Below are 18,166 nucleotides of genomic sequence, written 5' to 3'. Positions count from 1 at the left end.
CTCTGCATATGCCCTCTCCTCTCTGCTGGCTCTGAGCCCCTGGGGCTGGGCTGTCCCTGCCCATGATCTGCCTGACAGCTGGACCTTAGTCGGAGCCCCCTGAGGTCCTCAAGGACAGAGAGACCCCACCTGACAGAAGGCCACTGAGTATAGGCACAGGGTCAGGAATGCAGAAATGGGTGCCCATCCTACAGGGGGGACAGGCAGACAGCACCCACTGTAACTTACTATCTTAGCCCTAGGCTAAGATAGTAAGTTACCAGGCACAGTAATAGGGCTTCGAGTGTGTTCAGTAAACACCACTGATTGGATGGATTAGTGAATAAGGCAGGAAGAGCAGGGTCGGATATGCGGGCAGGGAGGGACAAGCACAAAGGAGGGTGCAGGCCCACAATGGGGGGAGTGCATGGGCTTTTGGGGGGTGGGGGATGACCTTCTGTCCCACATAGGGCTACTAACTCAGCTCCATCAGCTCTTTCAGGCTTCTCTGCACACCCTCAGCAGCATCTCACTCTCATAAAGAGTGAGCACTCAATACATACGTGTTTTTTAATTTCAACTTTTTATCAGGAAAATTTTACACACCTACAAATACACAATTATCAACACCCTGCTGTTCTCTCCCCAATTCTCTCATGTTTCATTGTCATCATCATCCCTAGACACAGTCTTAAAGCAAATTTGGGACTTCATGCTTCCTCCAACACTGTAGTCTGTATCTTTCACAAATGCACAGCTTTTGAAAACATCCCTGTACTATCAGCATCACACCACACAAAACTAGCAACTGTCCTTAAATGTCATCGACCACCCAGTGGACTTTCCCTTTCCTCAGTTCTCTAAGAGACAGTTTCCACGTGTGGCTGATTGGACTCAGTGCCCACACATGGCATTTCGTTCCTTTGTCTCTGAAATTCTGTCTCACCCATGACATGACTGCCTCTCCCACCTGCCCACCTCGTTTTCCTCTGCCATTTAATTGTTGAAAACTCCAAGTAATTTTTGTCTGGTAGAATGTTCCAGATGCTAGTTTTGGTCAGTTGTATCTTTGGATCATTAATATCACATTTAAGCAAAATTTTGCTGAAGATTTTTCAAAAGTGGCTATGGCAATATATCGATAGGGAATTGTCAGAAATTCAAGTGGGATTTACAAGACGACATGGAATCAAGAATATCACTGCTCATGTCAGATGGATCCTGGCTGAAAGCACAGAATACCCGAAAGATGTTTACCTGTGTTCTATTGACTATGCTAAGGCATTCAACAGTGTGGATCATAATAAATCATTGCAAAGAATGGGAATTCCAGAACACTTAATTGTGTTCATGAGGACACATGGATCAAGAGGCAGTCATTTGAACAAAACAGGAGGATACTGCATGGTTTAAAGTCAAGAAAGTTGTGTCTAGGTTGTATCCTTACCCCATACCCATTCAATCTGTATGCTGAGCAAATAACCTGAGAAGCTGGACTATGTGAAGAACAGGGCATCAGGATTGGAGGAAGACTCATTAACAACCTGCGTTATGCAGATGACACAACCTTGATTGCTAAAAGTCAAGAAGACTTGAAGCACTTACTGATGAAGATCAAAGACTACAGCCTTCAGTATGGATTACACCTCAATATAAAGAAAAGAAAAATCCTCACAACTGGACCAATAAGCAACATCATGATAAATGGAGAAAAGATTGAGGTTGTCAAGGATTTCATTTTACTTGGATCTACAATCAACATCCATGGAAGCAGCAGTCAAGAAATCAAAAGATGCATTGCATTGCGCAAATCAGCTGCAAGACATCTCTTTAAAGTGTTAAAAAGCAAAGATATCACCTCAAGGACTAAGGTGCGACTGACTCAAGCCATGATGTTTTCAATCGCCTCATATGCATGGGAAAGCCGCACAGTGAATAAGGACTATCGAAGAAGAATTGACACCTTTGAATTGTGGTGTTGGCGAAGAATATTGAACATACCATGGACTGCCAAAAGAACGAACAATTCTGTCTCGGAAGAAGTACAACTAAAACGCTCCTTAGAGACAAGAATGGCGAGACTACGTCTCACATACTTTGGACATGTTATCAGGAGTGATCAGTCCCTGGAGAAGGACATCATGCTTAGTGTCTGGATTGAATTGTGTCCCCGAAAAATATCTGTCAGCGTGGCGAGGTCATGATTCCCTTGTATGATTGTCTACCATTTTATCTTCTGATGTGATTTCCCTATGTGTTGTAAATCCTATCACTATGATGTAATAAGATGGATTAGTGGTTGTTATACTGATGAGGTCTAAGAGATTAGATAGTGTCTTAAGCCAATTTCTTTTGAGATATAAAAGAGAGAACCAAGCAGAGAGACGTGGGAACCCCACACCACCAAGAAAGCAGCGCCAAGAGCAGAGCATATCCTTTGGACCTGAGGTTCCTGCACTGAGATGCTCCCAGACCAAGAGAAGACTGGTGATAAGGACTTCCCTCCAGATCCAACAGAGAGAGAAAGCCTTCCCCTGGAGCTGGCACCCTGAATTTGGACTTGTAGCCTACTAGACTGTGAGAGAATAAATTTCTCTTTGTTAAAGCCATCCATTTGTGGTATTTGTGTTATAGTGGCACTAGATGACTAAGACACTTGGTAAAGTAGAGGGTCAGTGAAAAAGAGGAAGATCTTCAATGAGATGGGTTGACACAGTGGCTGCAACAAGGGGCTCAAGCAGAGCAATAATTCTGAGGATGTTGCAGGGCTGGACAGTGTTTTGTTCTGTTGTGCATAGGGTTGCTATGAGTCGGAACTGATTCGGCAGCACCTAACAACAAGAAACAATCCCCGTGGTCATTTTACACGTAATGCCCTGTAGACTGGTTGTTTAACACCATTTCCAATCTATGGGTAGTTAGATGGAGACATCGATCAGATTCAAGTTCATTTGTTTCTTTCCTCCTTTCTCTCCTCATCATGGCGGGAATACTTCATAGGAGAGCTGTGAACGTTCTAGTGTGTCCCAGCAGGAAGCCCTTGACCTCCTATTTCCCCACTTGAGTTCTGTGAGATGGATCAATGAGGCCTGGTGCTGCCAGCTGAACATCCAGTGTAGAGGTCCCTATCACCCTCCACCTACCGATGTTAGCGGTCATTGGTGATTGCTGCCCCGAACCATACCCTCACTTAGAGGACAAAGCAATGACTTCCTAGGCCTATTGATCCTTCTGCATTTATTAACAATGAAAAAGAAGAACTTCCCCTGCTCAACTCTTTGATTGCCCTGAAATAGAATCCACACGAGGAAAGGAAGCATACATGTTGAATTCTTTTTATTTATGAATTGGCAGAAAAATGAGATGTGCCCTAAAAACCACCAATGTTGACATGAGTCTTTGGGGTATTTTTTTTGTTTTGTTTTGTTTTGTTCATTTGCTTTTCTGAGTACCATTATGAGCTCACAGATTTTTATAAATTTGTTATGATTCAATTTGTTGTAGTATTTTATTTGTTAATTTGATGCTTAAATAGGTTCATCTTTGGCCAATAGGAGCCTCATCTTAATTAGCCCCTGAGTCCTTTCAACAGGACCTTGGTGTCTTTGGTGGCTTCTTTGCTTTCTAGCTTGACAAGGTGGCACCCCATACGTGCTTATGAGTTAACTGAGTCAGAGGAAATGTCGTTCTTGCAGACCAAGCTCATCTGGAGTGAGAACCAGGAGGCTGTTGGCCTTTGGACAGTGGGCAGTGGCACTGACAGGCCCTGTGCTCCAGAAGGACATGTGACAGTGAACAGTGACCCACTCCCTCATTCCCTCTCACTGGTCCCACTCTGTCCCACTTCATCCATACTCTTGGGCCATGCCAACTCATGGAAATGGGAACTTCTCGGGACTCTCTTTGCAGATGTATGTGCTAGTGGGATTTGAGGGTGGGCTGGAGACCCAGGCCCTGCTCTTTGCTGTGTTTCTGACCCTATATATGGCGACCGTACTGGGAAACCTCACGATGATTGTGGTCATTACAGTGGACACCCACCTCCACTCCCCCATGTACTTCTTCCTCAAGAACCTCTCCTTCCTGGACCTCTGCTACTCCTCTGTCATCACCCCCAAGTCCCTTGCGAACTTCTTCTCTCAAACCAAGGCCATCACCTTCACTGGCTGTGCCACCCAGTTCTTCTTCTTCTCCCTGCTAGCTACCACTGAGACTTTCCTCCTGGCCACCATGGCCTATGACCACTTCATGGCCATCTGTAGTCCACTGCATTACCCAGTCATCGTGTGTCCTTCAGTCTGCTCCCGCCTGGTTCTTGGCGCCTACTGCGGAGGCTGCCTCAACTCCATTCTACAGACCAGCCTTACCTTCCGCCTCCCATTCTGCAGCTCCAACCGCATCGACCACTTTTTCTGTGATGTGCCACCCCTGCTCCAGATTGCCTGCACAAACACGGCCATCAACAAGCTGGTCATGTTCAGCATCTGCGGGCTAATCATTGTGGGCACCACCCTTTTTGTCCTCATCTCCTATGGCTACATCACAGTGACCATCCTGAGGATGCACTCAGGAGCTGGGAGACACAAGGTCTTTTCCACCTGTGGCTCTCACATGATTGCTGTGTCCCTATTCTATGGGACCGTCTTTGTGATGTATGCCCAGCCAGGAGCTGTGGAGTCCATGCAGCAGGGAAAAGTGGTCTCTATCTTCTACACCTTGGTCATCCCTATGCTCAACCCTCTCATCTACAGTCTATGGAACAAGGATGTGAAGAAGGCCCTGAAGAGGCTGGGCTGGAAACTTGTAGCCACGTGAAGGACAACGGTAATGGGTGGGCATCTTTTAAATACTGTCAAGCAATTTTCAAAGAGGGTTTATAGCAATTATTATGTGCACCAAAAGAGTGTGAGAGTTCCATTCAGTTCACGTTGTTGTGAAATTAATACTGTCATTTCTTCTTTATTATTTTGTCCATTTAGTGGGTATCTTATTATGCTTCACTTGCATTTTCTACTGGTGAATGAGGTTGGGCTTCTTTTCACGTGTTTAGTGGTCGTTTGGATATTCTACTAGGGATGATATCCATGTTTGCACTTCTTTTTTTTTTCAGTCTTTTTCTTATTGACTTGTAGGAGCTCCTTATATATCCAGGATACGAGTTCTTCACTGATGATGCGATGTGCAGATATCTTCTTCCATTTCGTGGCTTTCATATTCCCTCTGTAATGGTGTTTTTGATCAACAGAATTTCTTACATTTAATGTAGAAAGTTTAGAAAGTTTATGCATCTTTTATTCTGTGTCATATCACAAAAAAACTGCCTACTCTAGATCACAGAGATAGTCATCCAGGTTATGTTCTGGAAGTTTAATTGGCCAGTCTTCATGTTAAGATCAACAACAAATATGCAATTGATTTTTGTGGTTGCTTTGAGGTAGGGATAAGTTTTATTATTTTGTTATATGGCTATCTATTGACCATTTATTGAAAACCAGCCCTTTTCCAACTGTGATACAATGCCACCTTTGTCATAAATTAAGTGGTCAGGTATATGTGAGTCTAAAACACGTTCAGGGGTGGGCAATAAAATAAAAGCTTTAATTATTCAACTTAACCTATAAAGTCAGTGTTACTCCTGTCTTGACAGGATTTTTATAGAATTGAACAAACTGATTCTACAATAGAGTGCATCATGTCAAAGAAGAGCCAAAGAATGTATGAAAAATGAGAATAAGGAAGAGGAACTTGTCTGTCCTGCAAAATCAAGACTCCTTTTAGAAAGTTAGCAATCCAAAGGGTAATATTGTCAAATATCTATTAGGAAAATAGATAATGAAAATCAAATGACTGAAAATGTTTTGACAAGGTACTGGAATTCATTAGAAGGTAGAAAATAAATGGCATATACCTAACACACCCATCAAAACAACAAAGGATGGAGAAAATAGAACTCATACACTGCTGGTTGTGTTTAATCAATACAACCATTTGAAGAGAAATCTGGCCATTTAAGTGGATAAAAAAGGAAAAATTTAATATGATGCACTTGTTCACCAGAGACAGTCAAAAGCAAGATAGATAGAACAGTTCACCCCCATGTTCTCACAGAAGTTACAAATATGGACAGACCAGCTGCACAGACACTTGGTAAAGAACCTAGAACAGAACTGACAAGATTTGGCATCAATAACCTCTCTCCCCACAATGTGCCATCTCTCTGTTCACTCAAACAGATCATGGACTGTGTCCTCTCCCAAGTAACCAAGGTGTCACCCCAGGGAAGGCTTTCACCCTTGGGGCTCAGTGGTGTAATTGAATGGCAAAAATGCAGAAAGATACGCTGTAGCCCTTCAGATAGTAGATTAACATGAATATTAAAGAGGTTGAGGAAAAATGTGTATTTTCCTGCTCAAGAATTCCCTGCTAGATATTTATCTCAGAGGGAAAGAAGGTTGATCTTTGCTGAATTATTCATCAATAATAAAAAAAGAATAAAAGAGGCTAAATACCCTCCAACAGAAGATTGTGCAAATAAGTTGAGGCATATTCATATGATGTTTAAAATATTTGCAATAATTACATAGTAAAAGGAAGGATCTTAGGAATACAACGTGAAGTGGAAAAATGTAAGCTGCATATATATAATACAGTGGTTAATGTTAAATGTAAAATAAAAACACAAAATTAAACATATTTATCTATGTCTATAGATATATGCAGTAAAAATATCCCGAGAAAAGTCATAATAGTATGTGTCTCTTTGGAGAGAGGGAAGCGGATAACAATATGGAGTGACGGAAGCAAAGGGACTTCAACAGTCCGCAATGTTCAGTGTTTAAAATCATTACTGGAAACATCAAGCCCCATGTTTCTTCCACCCCCATTGAGGGAAAGAGCATGAGGTCAAGGCTGATGATGAGCCCAACTGGGAAGAAGATTGCCTGACAACCCCTTACATTGTCCTGAGCAGTGACCCCTCTCAAATTCTGACCCCAGCTATACACACACTTTCCTTATCTCCACATTGGGACTGACTTCACTCAGATCAGAATGTTTCCCCAGCCTAGTCAGAACCTAGCACAGCATCACCTAAAAGCATAATTTATGAGACCTTAATCTTTCAAGAAACTCCCTGCAAAAATGGGTATCCAAATAAGTAGGCACACTGCCTCTCTATCCTGTGGATTTGCAATGATTGCCAACATATTAGAGACTCTGAGAAGAAAGGTACTGGCCTACCCCAGCATTTTCCAAGCTTCTTTAGTTGCAGAAATCTTTTTTACAATAAAGAAAAAAACAACGGTTCACATTACTCAGAACTGATGTTCAGAGGCACACTCTTCGGCATACAAAGATGTGGTCCCTGCTGCCCCATCACCTTCAGCTCCCCTTCAGCCTTGCTCTTCTGAGCGAGTCTTCCTGTAGGCACAGTTCAGAGCTAGGGTGCTGGCAATTCAATTCCTTCTTCAATGCAGAAAAATTATCTTTTATAATGTCTTCAAAAACATCTTCTCTTCCATTGTTGGTTTTTTCCATTTTCATAGTTACATAAGCTACTTCCATACTTTTTATAAAGCTCAAACTCACCTCGGTGGGATCTCTACTGGTGCAGTGCTTAAGCACTTGGCTGCTAACTGAAAGGCTGACAGTTTCAACACACTAGCCCCTCCACAGGAGAAAGATATGGCATTTTACTCCTGTAAAGCTTTACAGCCTTGAATCTCTGTGGGGCAGTTCTACTCTGTCCTATAGGGTGGCTATGAGCTGGAATTGACTCAGTGGCAGTAGGTTGCTTTTTTTTGTTTTGTTTTGTTTTGTTTTTTTAACTCACCTTCGGAAGATGATTTAGGAGTTCTTACAGGGTCACTATGAGTCAGAATCAACGAGATGGCAACAGGTTTTCAGAAAAGGCTATAGAGGGAGTATGGTGAGGATGATAACAAGAATAGCAATATCATTAATAATAACAATAAAATGTAATACTAAAATGAGTCAAAGGGGATGTGTAACTCACATAAGATCACACAGAAACTTTGGGTCTTGAATTTGAACCCCAACATTTTGGGTTGTAATGAGGTTCCTAGCTTTGGTTCTTTTGATTTTTCCTCTTGTTAATTTATTATTTGATGATATAAATGTTAATTAATGTTATCTGTATGATGATATGATAAGGCTGTAAATATTTTGTCATAATCTTTTTATTAAAACTTAAAATTGAAAATAAAATAAAAGAACCATGGAAAGGTTGAGGATATTCAAAAGTGGGTGATTGATTTTCTGCTTGGAAAAACACAAAGTTAGACTCCTGTTCACTCCATAAACAAATACAAATTTTAGGTACATTAATTTGCTAATTGTTGAAAAATAGATAAGTATACAATTACACATATGTTTTTGGTTTGGTTTGGTTTTGCTTTAGTGGGTTTTTGCTGTTTCATTTTTTAAGTGTGCATGTAAAGGCAGTTACAAGGCTGACAGAAAATGCAGAGGTCACTAAGGAAAGATGACAGGTAGGTCTTTACAAAGTTAAAGCACAGACAGTAGGCTGGAAAATAAGCTTTCCACATGCCTAAGCCATCAAGGTTTTGTAATATATGAAAAGATAATAAAAATCAATACAAAAGCAGCAACAGCCCTAAAGAAAAATGGACGAGATCGTCTGTAGAAGAAAAGAGAAGGATTAAGAGTTCAGATATTGATTTTTGCAGGGGAGACTTCCATCCTGCCTGGTGTCTGGGCTCCCAGGCTGCCCTGACCAGAGCTACAGCAATGAGTTCCATGTTGCTTTTTAAATTATGGCAATCAACATATGAATGGGGAAGAGCTGCCTCCTCAAAGTAGAGTAGACCTTAATGTCATGGATGGAGGCAAGCTTTCAAGACCTCCATTTGCTGATGTGGCACAACTCAAAACGAGAACAGCTGCAAACATCCATTAATAACTGGAGCATGGAATGTATGAAGTATGAAAGTATTAAGTAGTCATCAAAAATGAAACAAAAAGCATAAACATTGATATCCTAGGCATTAGTGAGCTGGAATGGACCAGTAATGGCCATTTTGAATTGGACAATCATATGATCTACTATGCCAGGAATGACGAATTAGAGAGGAACAGTGTTGTGTTCATCATCAAAAAGAACATTTCAAGATCTACCCTGAAGGACAATACTGTCAGCGATAGGATAATATCCACACATTTACAAGGAAGCGCAGTTAATATGACTATTATTCAAATTTATGCACCAACCACTAATGCCAAAGATGAAGAAATTGAAGATTTTTACCACCTTCTGCACTCTGAAATTGATTGAACATGCAATCCTGATGCATTGGTAATCACTGGTGATTGGAATGAAAAAGTTGGAAACAAAGAAGAGGACTGGTAGGTGGAAGATATTGCCTCGGTGATAGAAATGAGACCAGAGATCATATGATAGAATTTTGCAAGACCAATGAATTGCCTATTGCAAATACCTTTTTTCAACATCATAAATGGTGACTATACACATGGACCTTGCCACCTGGAATACACAGGAATCAAATTAACACAGGATCCACATCTGTGGAAAGAGACTTAGGAAAAACTCAATATCATCAGTCAGAACAAGGCCAGGGGTTGACTATGGAACAGACCATCAATTGCTTATATGTAAGTTCAAGTTGAAACTGAAGAAAATTAAAACTTGTACACAGAGCCAAAAAAAGATTCTTGAGTATATCCTACCTGAATTTGGAGACCATCTCAAGAATACATTGGACACATTGAACACTAATGACCAAAGACTAGATGAGTTGTAGAAAGACATCAAGAACATCATACATGAAGAAAGCAAAAAGTCATTGAAAAGGCAGGAAAAAAAGAAAAGATCAAAATGTATGTCAGAAGAGACTCTGAAACTTGCCCTTGAACTTACAGCAGCTAAAGCGAATGGAAGAAATGATGAAGTGAAAGAGCTGGCCATAAGATTTAAAAGGGCAGATCGAGAAAACAAAGTAAAATATTATAATGAAAACACAAAGGCCTTGAGTTACAAAACCAAAAGGGAAGAACACATTCAGCATTTCTCAAGCCGAAAGAAATTAATAAAAGATTCAAGCCTTGAGTTGAAATTTTGAAGGATTCTATTGGGAAAATATTGAATGACGCAGGAAGGCATCAAAAGCAGATGGAAGGAATGCTCGAAATCACTGTACCAGAAAGGGTTGGTCAACTTTCAACCATTTCAGGAAGTAGTATATGATCAAGAATCAATGGTACTGAAGGAAGAGGTCCTAGCTGCACTGAAGACTTTGGCAAAAGACAAGGCTCCAGAAATTGACAGAATACCAACTGAGATGTTTCAACAAACGGATGCAGCACTGGAGTTGCTCACTTGTCTATGCCAAGAAATTTGGAAGACAGCTATCTGGCCAATTGACTGGAAAAGATACATATTTGTGCCCATTCCAAAGAAAATGATCCAACAGAATGCAGAAATTATTAAACAATATCATTAATATCACACACAAATAAAATTTTGCTGAAGATCATTCAAAAGGGGTTGCAGCAGTATATCAACAGGGAGCTGCCAGAAATTCAAGCCAGATTCAGAAGAGGATGTAGAGTGAGAGATATCATTGCCGAAGTCACATGGATCTTGCCTGAAAGCAGAGACTACCAGAAAGATGTTTATCTGTGTTTTATTGACTGTGCAAAGACATTAGGCTGTGTGAATCATAACAAATTATGGATAAAATTTTGAAGAATAGGAATTCCAGAACACTTAATTGTGCTCATGTCAAACCTGTATATATATCAAGATGCAGTTGTTGAAACAGAATAAGGCGATACTGCATGGTTTTAAGTCAGGAAAGGTGTGCATCAGGGTTGTATCTTTTCACCATACTTATTTAATCTGTATGCTGAGCAAATAATCCGAGTAGCTGGACTATATGAGGAAGAACATCAATCAGGATTAGTGGAAGACTCATTAACAACCTGCATTATGCAAATCACACAACCTTGTTTGCTGAAAACGAAGAGGACTTCAAGAACTTACTGATGAAGATCAAGGACTACAGACTTCAGTATGGATTACACCTCAACATAAAGAAAACAAAAATCTTCACAATTGGACTGATAAACAACATCATGATAAATGGAGGGAAGATTGAAGTCGTCAAGGATTTCATTTTACTTGGTTCCACAATCAACACCCGTGGAAATAGAAGTCAGGAAATCAAACGAAGCATTGCATTGGGCAAATCTGCTGCAAAAGACCTCTTTAAAGTGTTGAAAAGCAAAGATGTTACCTTGAAGACTACGGTGTGCCTGACCCAAGCCATGATATTTTCAGTCACCTCATATGCATGCAAGACCTGGACAATGAATAAGTTAGACTGAAGAAGGATTGATGCCTCTAAATTATGGTGTTGGAGAAGAATATTGAATATACCACAGGCTGCCAGAAGAACAAACAAATCTGTCCTAGAAAAAGTTCAGCCAGGGTGCTTCTTGGAAGTGATGATGGCTAGACTTGTCTCATGGACTTTGGACATGTTATCAGGAAGGACCTGTCCCTTGAGAAGGACATCATGCTTGGTAAGGTAGAGGGTCAGTGGAAAAGAGGAAGACCCTTGACAAGATGGACTGACACAGTGGCTGCAACAATGGGCTCGAGTGTAACAATGATTGTGAGGATGGTGCGGGATGGGGCAGTGTTTCGTTCTGTTGTTTATAAGGTTGCTATGGGTCAGAACTAATTTGACGGCACCTAACGACAACTAACAACTACTTTAATTTAACTAAAAATTATGTTTCAGGGTGAAATCCGCATTTTCCAAGAGTTCACTATTCACATGCGGCTGGTGGCTGCCATATTGGGCAGGGCAGAGAGATACCATGTCCACCGTCCTAAAAGTTCTGTGGACAGTGCCACCTAGGTGACTAGGTTGAGATTTTTCTTTAAACCAAAAATAGGGAGATGTCTCTGTCTCACACTGGCAAACAAAGCTGTGAATTCGCCGACTAGCCACCTCTCATCAAGCCTTGGGGCACATGGCCTGGGATGGGAGCACCCACTAGGTGGGCTCAGCTGCCTGGACTGCCTGGCCAAGGTGTCTCTTTGAGAATCAGGCTGCCCAGGTCAGGTAGGAACATTCTCAGCTGACTGGGGGCCAGGATACAAGACGTCATTTGAAAGAGAAGGAGCACAGAAGTAGGGCTGCAAATGGGCAATGAATATAGGAAGAGGTCTCTTTAGGAAGGAGAGACATGAACCTAAAATTAGACAATTTGCCCATTAGATGAGCAAATATGAAGAAGACTGGTAACATGAAGCACTCGTGAGAGGAAGGGACACATACTTTGTCATGTGCCAGGGGAGAAACGAAAATGTATATTTTTGCAGAGAAAAAAGCAGTGTTTACAAAATAAACTGTCCACTGATAGCGCATGATGCTATCTGTGGAAACTCAGCCTGCGGGAATGTGCACAGGGGCTCATGAGGACATTCAGTGCATCCTTTGTCCATGAAGAGAAAGAATGTGGGCGGAGTGTGTGTCCTGGGAAGAAGCCTAAGGAGGTGTACTGTGCCCCAGCAAAGGGCCACTGAGGGGACACCTGAAACCACTCACTAACTTAGAGACATGCCTACGTATTGTCATGTGAACTGACGGATGTTGGGGTGTGGTTCAAACAAAAATCCACCAGCATGCAGACACACTTCTGGAAAAAATACACATTTAGATGAGCAGCGTGTGGGGGAGTTGACGGCAGGGCTATGGGATAGCTGTCCCCCTGCGCCCAGAAGGGAGCGAGATCCCAACAAAGGCCTCCAGCTTCCTCCCAGTTGTTTGAGCTTGTCTCCTGTTGACCCTCCAGGGGCTGCTGAGGGACTTCAGGCTGCCTCCACCCCCATCTTAAGGCAAGGTGATCAGACACAGATGGGTGACAAGGCTATAGCCTCCTGAGACCCAGGGGGCCAGGAGTCCCAGGGCAGCAGGCCAGGCTCTCCCCTAATTGGCCATATGATGCCCAAGTCCAACCCTTGCCAGGCACAGAGAAAAGTCCCTGCAGTGATCCCACGATGAGAAATCCCCAACATTGTGCCACCCAGCAACAGGAACCAGGCGTGGAGAAGCAGAGCTGAGTCTCCCCTGTCTCCATTGAGTACCCGGCAGCACCCTGCACCAGAACCTGAAGCACCCGCACCCATCTGGGACTCAGGTACCCCATCTAACAGTTTCTCTCCCTCTTTTCACTGCCGAGGGTCCATCTCTAGATGGGTGGGACAGGGATCTTCAGTGCCGGGTCATCACCATCAGTACAGATCAGAGTCAGGAGCCTGGGAGACCCCAGAGCACACCTTCTTGGGTGGTTTGGGGCTTTCATCTGGAAAAGGTTGGGTAAGATACCCCCAGAAGGGCTGCCCATAGGTAAAAGATAATACGTGAATGAGGTGGCCAAGGGCATGTGTACACAGGAAGCACTCAAGGGCTGCTCTTGGCAGGTGACAAACTGACCACCCTCCTGCACTTGCTGAGCTCTGGCCTCAGCTTCAAGGACATTAGGCGCAGAGCCTCCCAAAGCCACACTGAAAGCAAGACCTCCCTAGACTCATTTCAACTCAGTTTCTGTCTCAGCAGGTCAAGTCAAGTTTCTGCATTTCTAAGAAGCTCCAGATGATGGCGGGACTGCTGGTCCAGGGACCACTCTCAGTGACTATGAATAGGGCAGAAAGGACAGATTATGTGTTCATTACAGACACAGGGTCACAGAGCACTTGGGCTCTCCTTCATCACATGACTGCATTTCCTGGGCGGTAGTGAAGGCTAGTGAAGGCTGGTTGACAAGCTGATGTCCAAAGATGCCATCAGGTCCTCTAGGAGCGGCAGGGTTTGCCTTGTTTAGAAACAGAGCTGGGCTTTGGGGAGGAAATGCTGGTGGCCCTGCCATATCTTACCCCACGGCCTCAATGGCTACTCTGCTGGATTTATTCCATTTTTTGAAGACCTGGGGGCTGACAGTGGCAAAATATACTAGTAAGAAGATGGTGAGGGAGAGATGAACCACCTCAGCTCTGGTGTCCCTATCATGAACGAGTGACAGTGGGTGAGCATGGAGCGTCCATCAGAACCAAGAGTATCACCAGGGCTGCTGACACGGCAGTGTCCCTTCTCATCCCCCACTTCTCCCAGCTCAGCAGCCCAATAGGCAGGTCCAGAGCCCAGGGTGTTTTGACTGGACACCCTTGTCCTGTCATAGTCGGTAGGAATGGATGTCTCCCCAGGAGAGGAAAATAGGATGACCCATGCTTTCATCTGTACCCCTTCTGTTGAAATAGTAGGTTCTCACTGACCAGCCCAGGAATAGCATTTTGGAGAGCAAGTAGGGTCAGGAGGGACTCTGGATGGGCTTCCACACATACCTTTGTCTTCCATGACTTCGCCTTGGGGAGCTCATTCCTCCAAAGGCCACTCTTTCAGCCCAGGGCCTGGACTCTGGGGTCCATGAGACCTGCCTGCAATGTCACCCTGACTGTCCCTCCTGGAGCTCACACCTGCCTTCCTTCTTCTCTCTCTCACCCAGTCTCCCCCAGTAGGGCTCTCTCTGGCCAGCCTTTGTGGCACTGCTGGGGGCTAGCATTTCTGCAGAGCCCACCATGCTCAGGGCCATCCTGCATGTTCTGTGCTGTGATGAAGGCAGGACCAGGCAGGGTCCAACTCTGCCTGGCATCACATAGGAGAGTGACCACCCTGCCTAAAGCATTCTGGCCCTGAAGAAATGCTGACGGCCATGCGAGTGGGCCTGAGTGAGGACAATGGAGAGAGTACGCCATCTCTGCATGTGTCTTTGCCTGTCTCTGCTAGCTCTCAGACCCTGGGACTGGGCTGTCCCTGCCCATGATCTGTCTGACAGCTGGGCATTGATGAAACCCCTGAGGTCCTCAAGGACACAGAGACCCTGGCTGACAGAGGGCCACTGCAACCAGGTACAGGGTCAGGGTACCAAGACCTCCAGGGGAGACAGATAGCACTCTCTATAACCTGGGGAGAGCTGGTCGCTATTTAGCCTTCATCCGGGAGCTGGAGATATAATCTACCAGGCACAGAACTGGGGCTCTAGGTGTGTTCAGTAAACACAACTGAGTGAGTGGATAAGTGAATAAGGCAGAAAGAGCAGGGTGGGATATGTGGGCAGGGAGGGAAAAGCACCAAGGAGGGTGCAGGCCCACAGGGGGCACAGCACTGACTCTTGGTAGGGGAGGGGCTGACCTTCTGTCCCACACAGGGGCTACTAACTCAGCTCCATCAGCTCTGTCAGGCTTCTCCGCACACGCTCAGTAGCATCTCAGACTCTTATAGGGCGTAAGTACTCAATACATTTTTTTTTAACTTTTTATTAGGGAAAATTTCACACACCTGTAAATACAAAATTATCTTTGCTCTGCTGTCCTTTCACCGATCCTCCCACGTTTCATTGTTATCATAGTCGCTGAGAGAATCTTAAAGCAAATTCAGGACTACATGTTTCCTCCAACACTGCAGTTTGTATCTCTGACAAATACAGAGCTTTTGAAAACATCCCTGAAATACCAGCATCACACTCCACAAAATTAGCAACTGTCCCTAAATGTCATCCACCACCCCGTGTATGTTCCCAATTGTCTGAGATAATTTTCATACATGGCTGATTGGATTCGGAGCTCGTGTGTGGCATTTGTTTGCTTTGTCTCTGAAGTCCTGTCTCACGCATGACAAAACTACCTCTCCCACCCGCCCGCCTCATTTCTCCTGCCATTTATTTGTTGAAAACACCAAGTCATTTGTCCAGTAGAGTCTCACAGATGCTGATTTTGTTCAGTTGTAGCCCTATGGTCATTTTACACATAATGCCCATAATGCCCTGTTTAATACCATTTCCAGTCTATGGGTAGTTAGGTGGAGAGTTTGATCAGATTCAAGTTCATTTGTTTCTTTCCTCCTCATCATGGTGGGAATACTTCACAGGAGGGCTGTGAACTTCCTAGCACGTCCCAGTAGGAAGCCCTTAACCTCCTATTTCCCCACTTGAGTTCTGTAAGATGGATCAATGAGGCCTGGTGCTGCCAGTTGACCATCCAGTGTGGAGGTCCCTGTCACCCTCAACCTACTGGTGTTAGCGGCCATCGGTGGCTAATGCCCAGGACTGTATCTTCATTCAGAGGACAAAGCAGTGACCTTGTAGGTCTATTGTTACTTCTGCATTGATAGCAATGAAAAAGAACTTCACCTACTCAACTCGTTGGTTGCTCTGAAATAATAACCCCAAGAGGAAAGGAACCATAAGTGTTTAATTTTTTTACTTATAAATTGGCAGAATAATGAGATGGTGCCATAACAACCCCCAAAGTGGACTAATGAGTTTTTGGGGGTTTTTTTGGTTCATGTTTTTATTATTTACTTTTTGGAGTGTCATTATGAGCTCACAGATTTTTATACATTTGTTATGCTTCAATTTGTTTAGTTTATTTAGTTAGTTAGTGTTTGTTTATTTATTTATGTTTGATGCTGAAATTATTTCATCTTTGGCTAATAGGAGCACTTTTTAATTGGCCCCTGGATCCTTTCAACAGGACCTGGGAGTCTTTGGTGGCTTCCTTGCTTCCTGGGTTGACATGGTGGGAGCTCCATACCTGTTTGTGAATTCACTGTCAGAGGAAAAGTCGTCCTTACAGGCCAAGCTCATCTGGAGTGAGAACCAGGCAGCTGTCATCCCCTGGGCAGCGGCCAGTGACACTGACAGGCCCTGTGCTCCAGGAGGACATGTGACAGTGAACAGTGACCCACTTCATCTCACTGACCCCTCTCTGCCCCACCTCGTCCATAATCTGGGACCATGCCAACACACAGAGATAGGAATCTCTCAGGACTGTCATTGCAGGAGTTTGTGCTAGTGGGGTTTGAGGGTGAGCTGGAGACACGGGCCCTGCTCTTTGCTGTGTTCCTGGCCCTGTATGTGGTGACCATGCTGGGAAACCTCACAATGATCATGGTCATTACAGTGGACACCCGCCTCCACTCCCCCATGTACTTCTTCCTCAAGAACCTCTCCCTCCTAGACCTCTGCTACTCCTCTGTCATCGCCCCAAAGGCCCTGGCCAACTTATTCTCCCCAACCAAGGTCATCACTTTCACTGGCTGTGCCACCCAGTTCTTCTTCTTCTGCCTGCTGGGTACCACCGAGACTTTCCTCCTGGCCACCATGGCCTATGACCGCTTCATGGCTATCTGTAGCCCCCTGCGGTACCCGGTCACTATGTGCCCCTCAGCCTGCACCCACCTGGTGCTGGGCACCTACTGTGGAGGCTGTGTCAACTCCATTGTGCAGACCAGCCTCACATTCCGCCTCTCGTTCTGTAGCTCCCATCTCATCAACCACTTCTTCTGCGATGTGCCACCCCTGCTCCAGATTGCCTGCACCAACACGGCCTTCAATGAGCTGGTCATGTTCAGCATCTGTGGGCTGATCATTGTGAGCACCACGCTCGTTGTCCTCATCTCCTATGGCTACATCACAGTGACCATCCTGAGGATGCACTCAGGAACTGGGAGACACAAGGTCTTCTCCACCTGTGGCTCCCACATGATTGCAGTGTCCCTATTTTATGGGACCATCTTTGTCATGTACACCCAGCCAGAGGCTGTGGAGTCCATGGAACAGGGCAAGGTGGTCTCCATCTTCTACACCCTGGTCATTCCCATGCTCAACCCCCTCATCTACAGTCTACGGAACAAGGATGTTAAGGAGGCCCTATGGAGGCTGGGCCGAAAACACGCAACCACATAAAGGAGGGCAGTAACGGGTAAGCAGAAGTTCGTTTCTTAAATATTGCCAAAAAGTTTTCAAAGCATGTTTATAGCAATTTATATGCACCCTAAAAGTATATGAGAGTTGCATTTGCTTCACATTGTTGTAAAATTAATATTGTCTTTTTTTTTTTTTTTCTTAGCCATTTAATGTGTATCTTATGCTTCACTTGCACTTTCTTACTGGTGAATGAAGTTGGACATCTTTTCATACATCTAGTGGTCATTTGGATATTCTGTTAGGGATAGTACCTGTGGTCTGCACTTTTTTTTATTGATTTTTAGGAGCTCCTTATACATTCTGGATGTGGGCCTTTGCTGATCATATGATGTGCAAATATCTCCTTCCACTTTGT

The 18,166-nt window shown here is 44.0% G+C and overlaps 2 protein-coding genes across 2 annotated transcripts; both read left to right on the top strand.

Moving 5' to 3' along the window:
• The first annotated feature begins 3,391 nt into the window (after positions 1-3,391).
• Positions 3,392-4,794, top strand: LOC100658526 (olfactory receptor 9S13-like). Its single transcript, XM_003421153.3, has one exon. The coding sequence runs from the start codon at positions 3,844-3,846 to the stop codon at positions 4,792-4,794; it is 951 nt and encodes a 316-aa protein (XP_003421201.1). The 5' UTR covers positions 3,392-3,843.
• Positions 4,795-16,778: 11,984 nt separating this feature from the next.
• LOC100658249 (olfactory receptor 9S13-like) lies at positions 16,779-17,790 on the top strand. Its single transcript, XM_003421152.3, has one exon. It carries the CDS (start codon positions 16,840-16,842, stop codon positions 17,788-17,790), a length of 951 nt encoding a protein of 316 aa, XP_003421200.2. The 5' UTR covers positions 16,779-16,839.
• Positions 17,791-18,166: the final 376 nt, after the last annotated feature.

This window comes from Loxodonta africana, chromosome 6 (assembly GCF_030014295.1).
Source record: "Loxodonta africana isolate mLoxAfr1 chromosome 6, mLoxAfr1.hap2, whole genome shotgun sequence".
Classification (NCBI taxonomy): domain Eukaryota; kingdom Metazoa; phylum Chordata; class Mammalia; order Proboscidea; family Elephantidae; genus Loxodonta; species Loxodonta africana.
This window is presented reverse-complemented; position numbering and strand designations above follow the sequence as displayed.

Excerpts from the sequence above, each read along its gene's own strand:
- LOC100658526 (XM_003421153.3), top strand. The coding sequence starts at position 3,844 with ATGCCAACTCATGGAAATGGGAACTTCTCGGGACTCTCTTTGCAGATG.
- LOC100658249 (XM_003421152.3), top strand. The coding sequence starts at position 16,840 with ATGCCAACACACAGAGATAGGAATCTCTCAGGACTGTCATTGCAGGAG.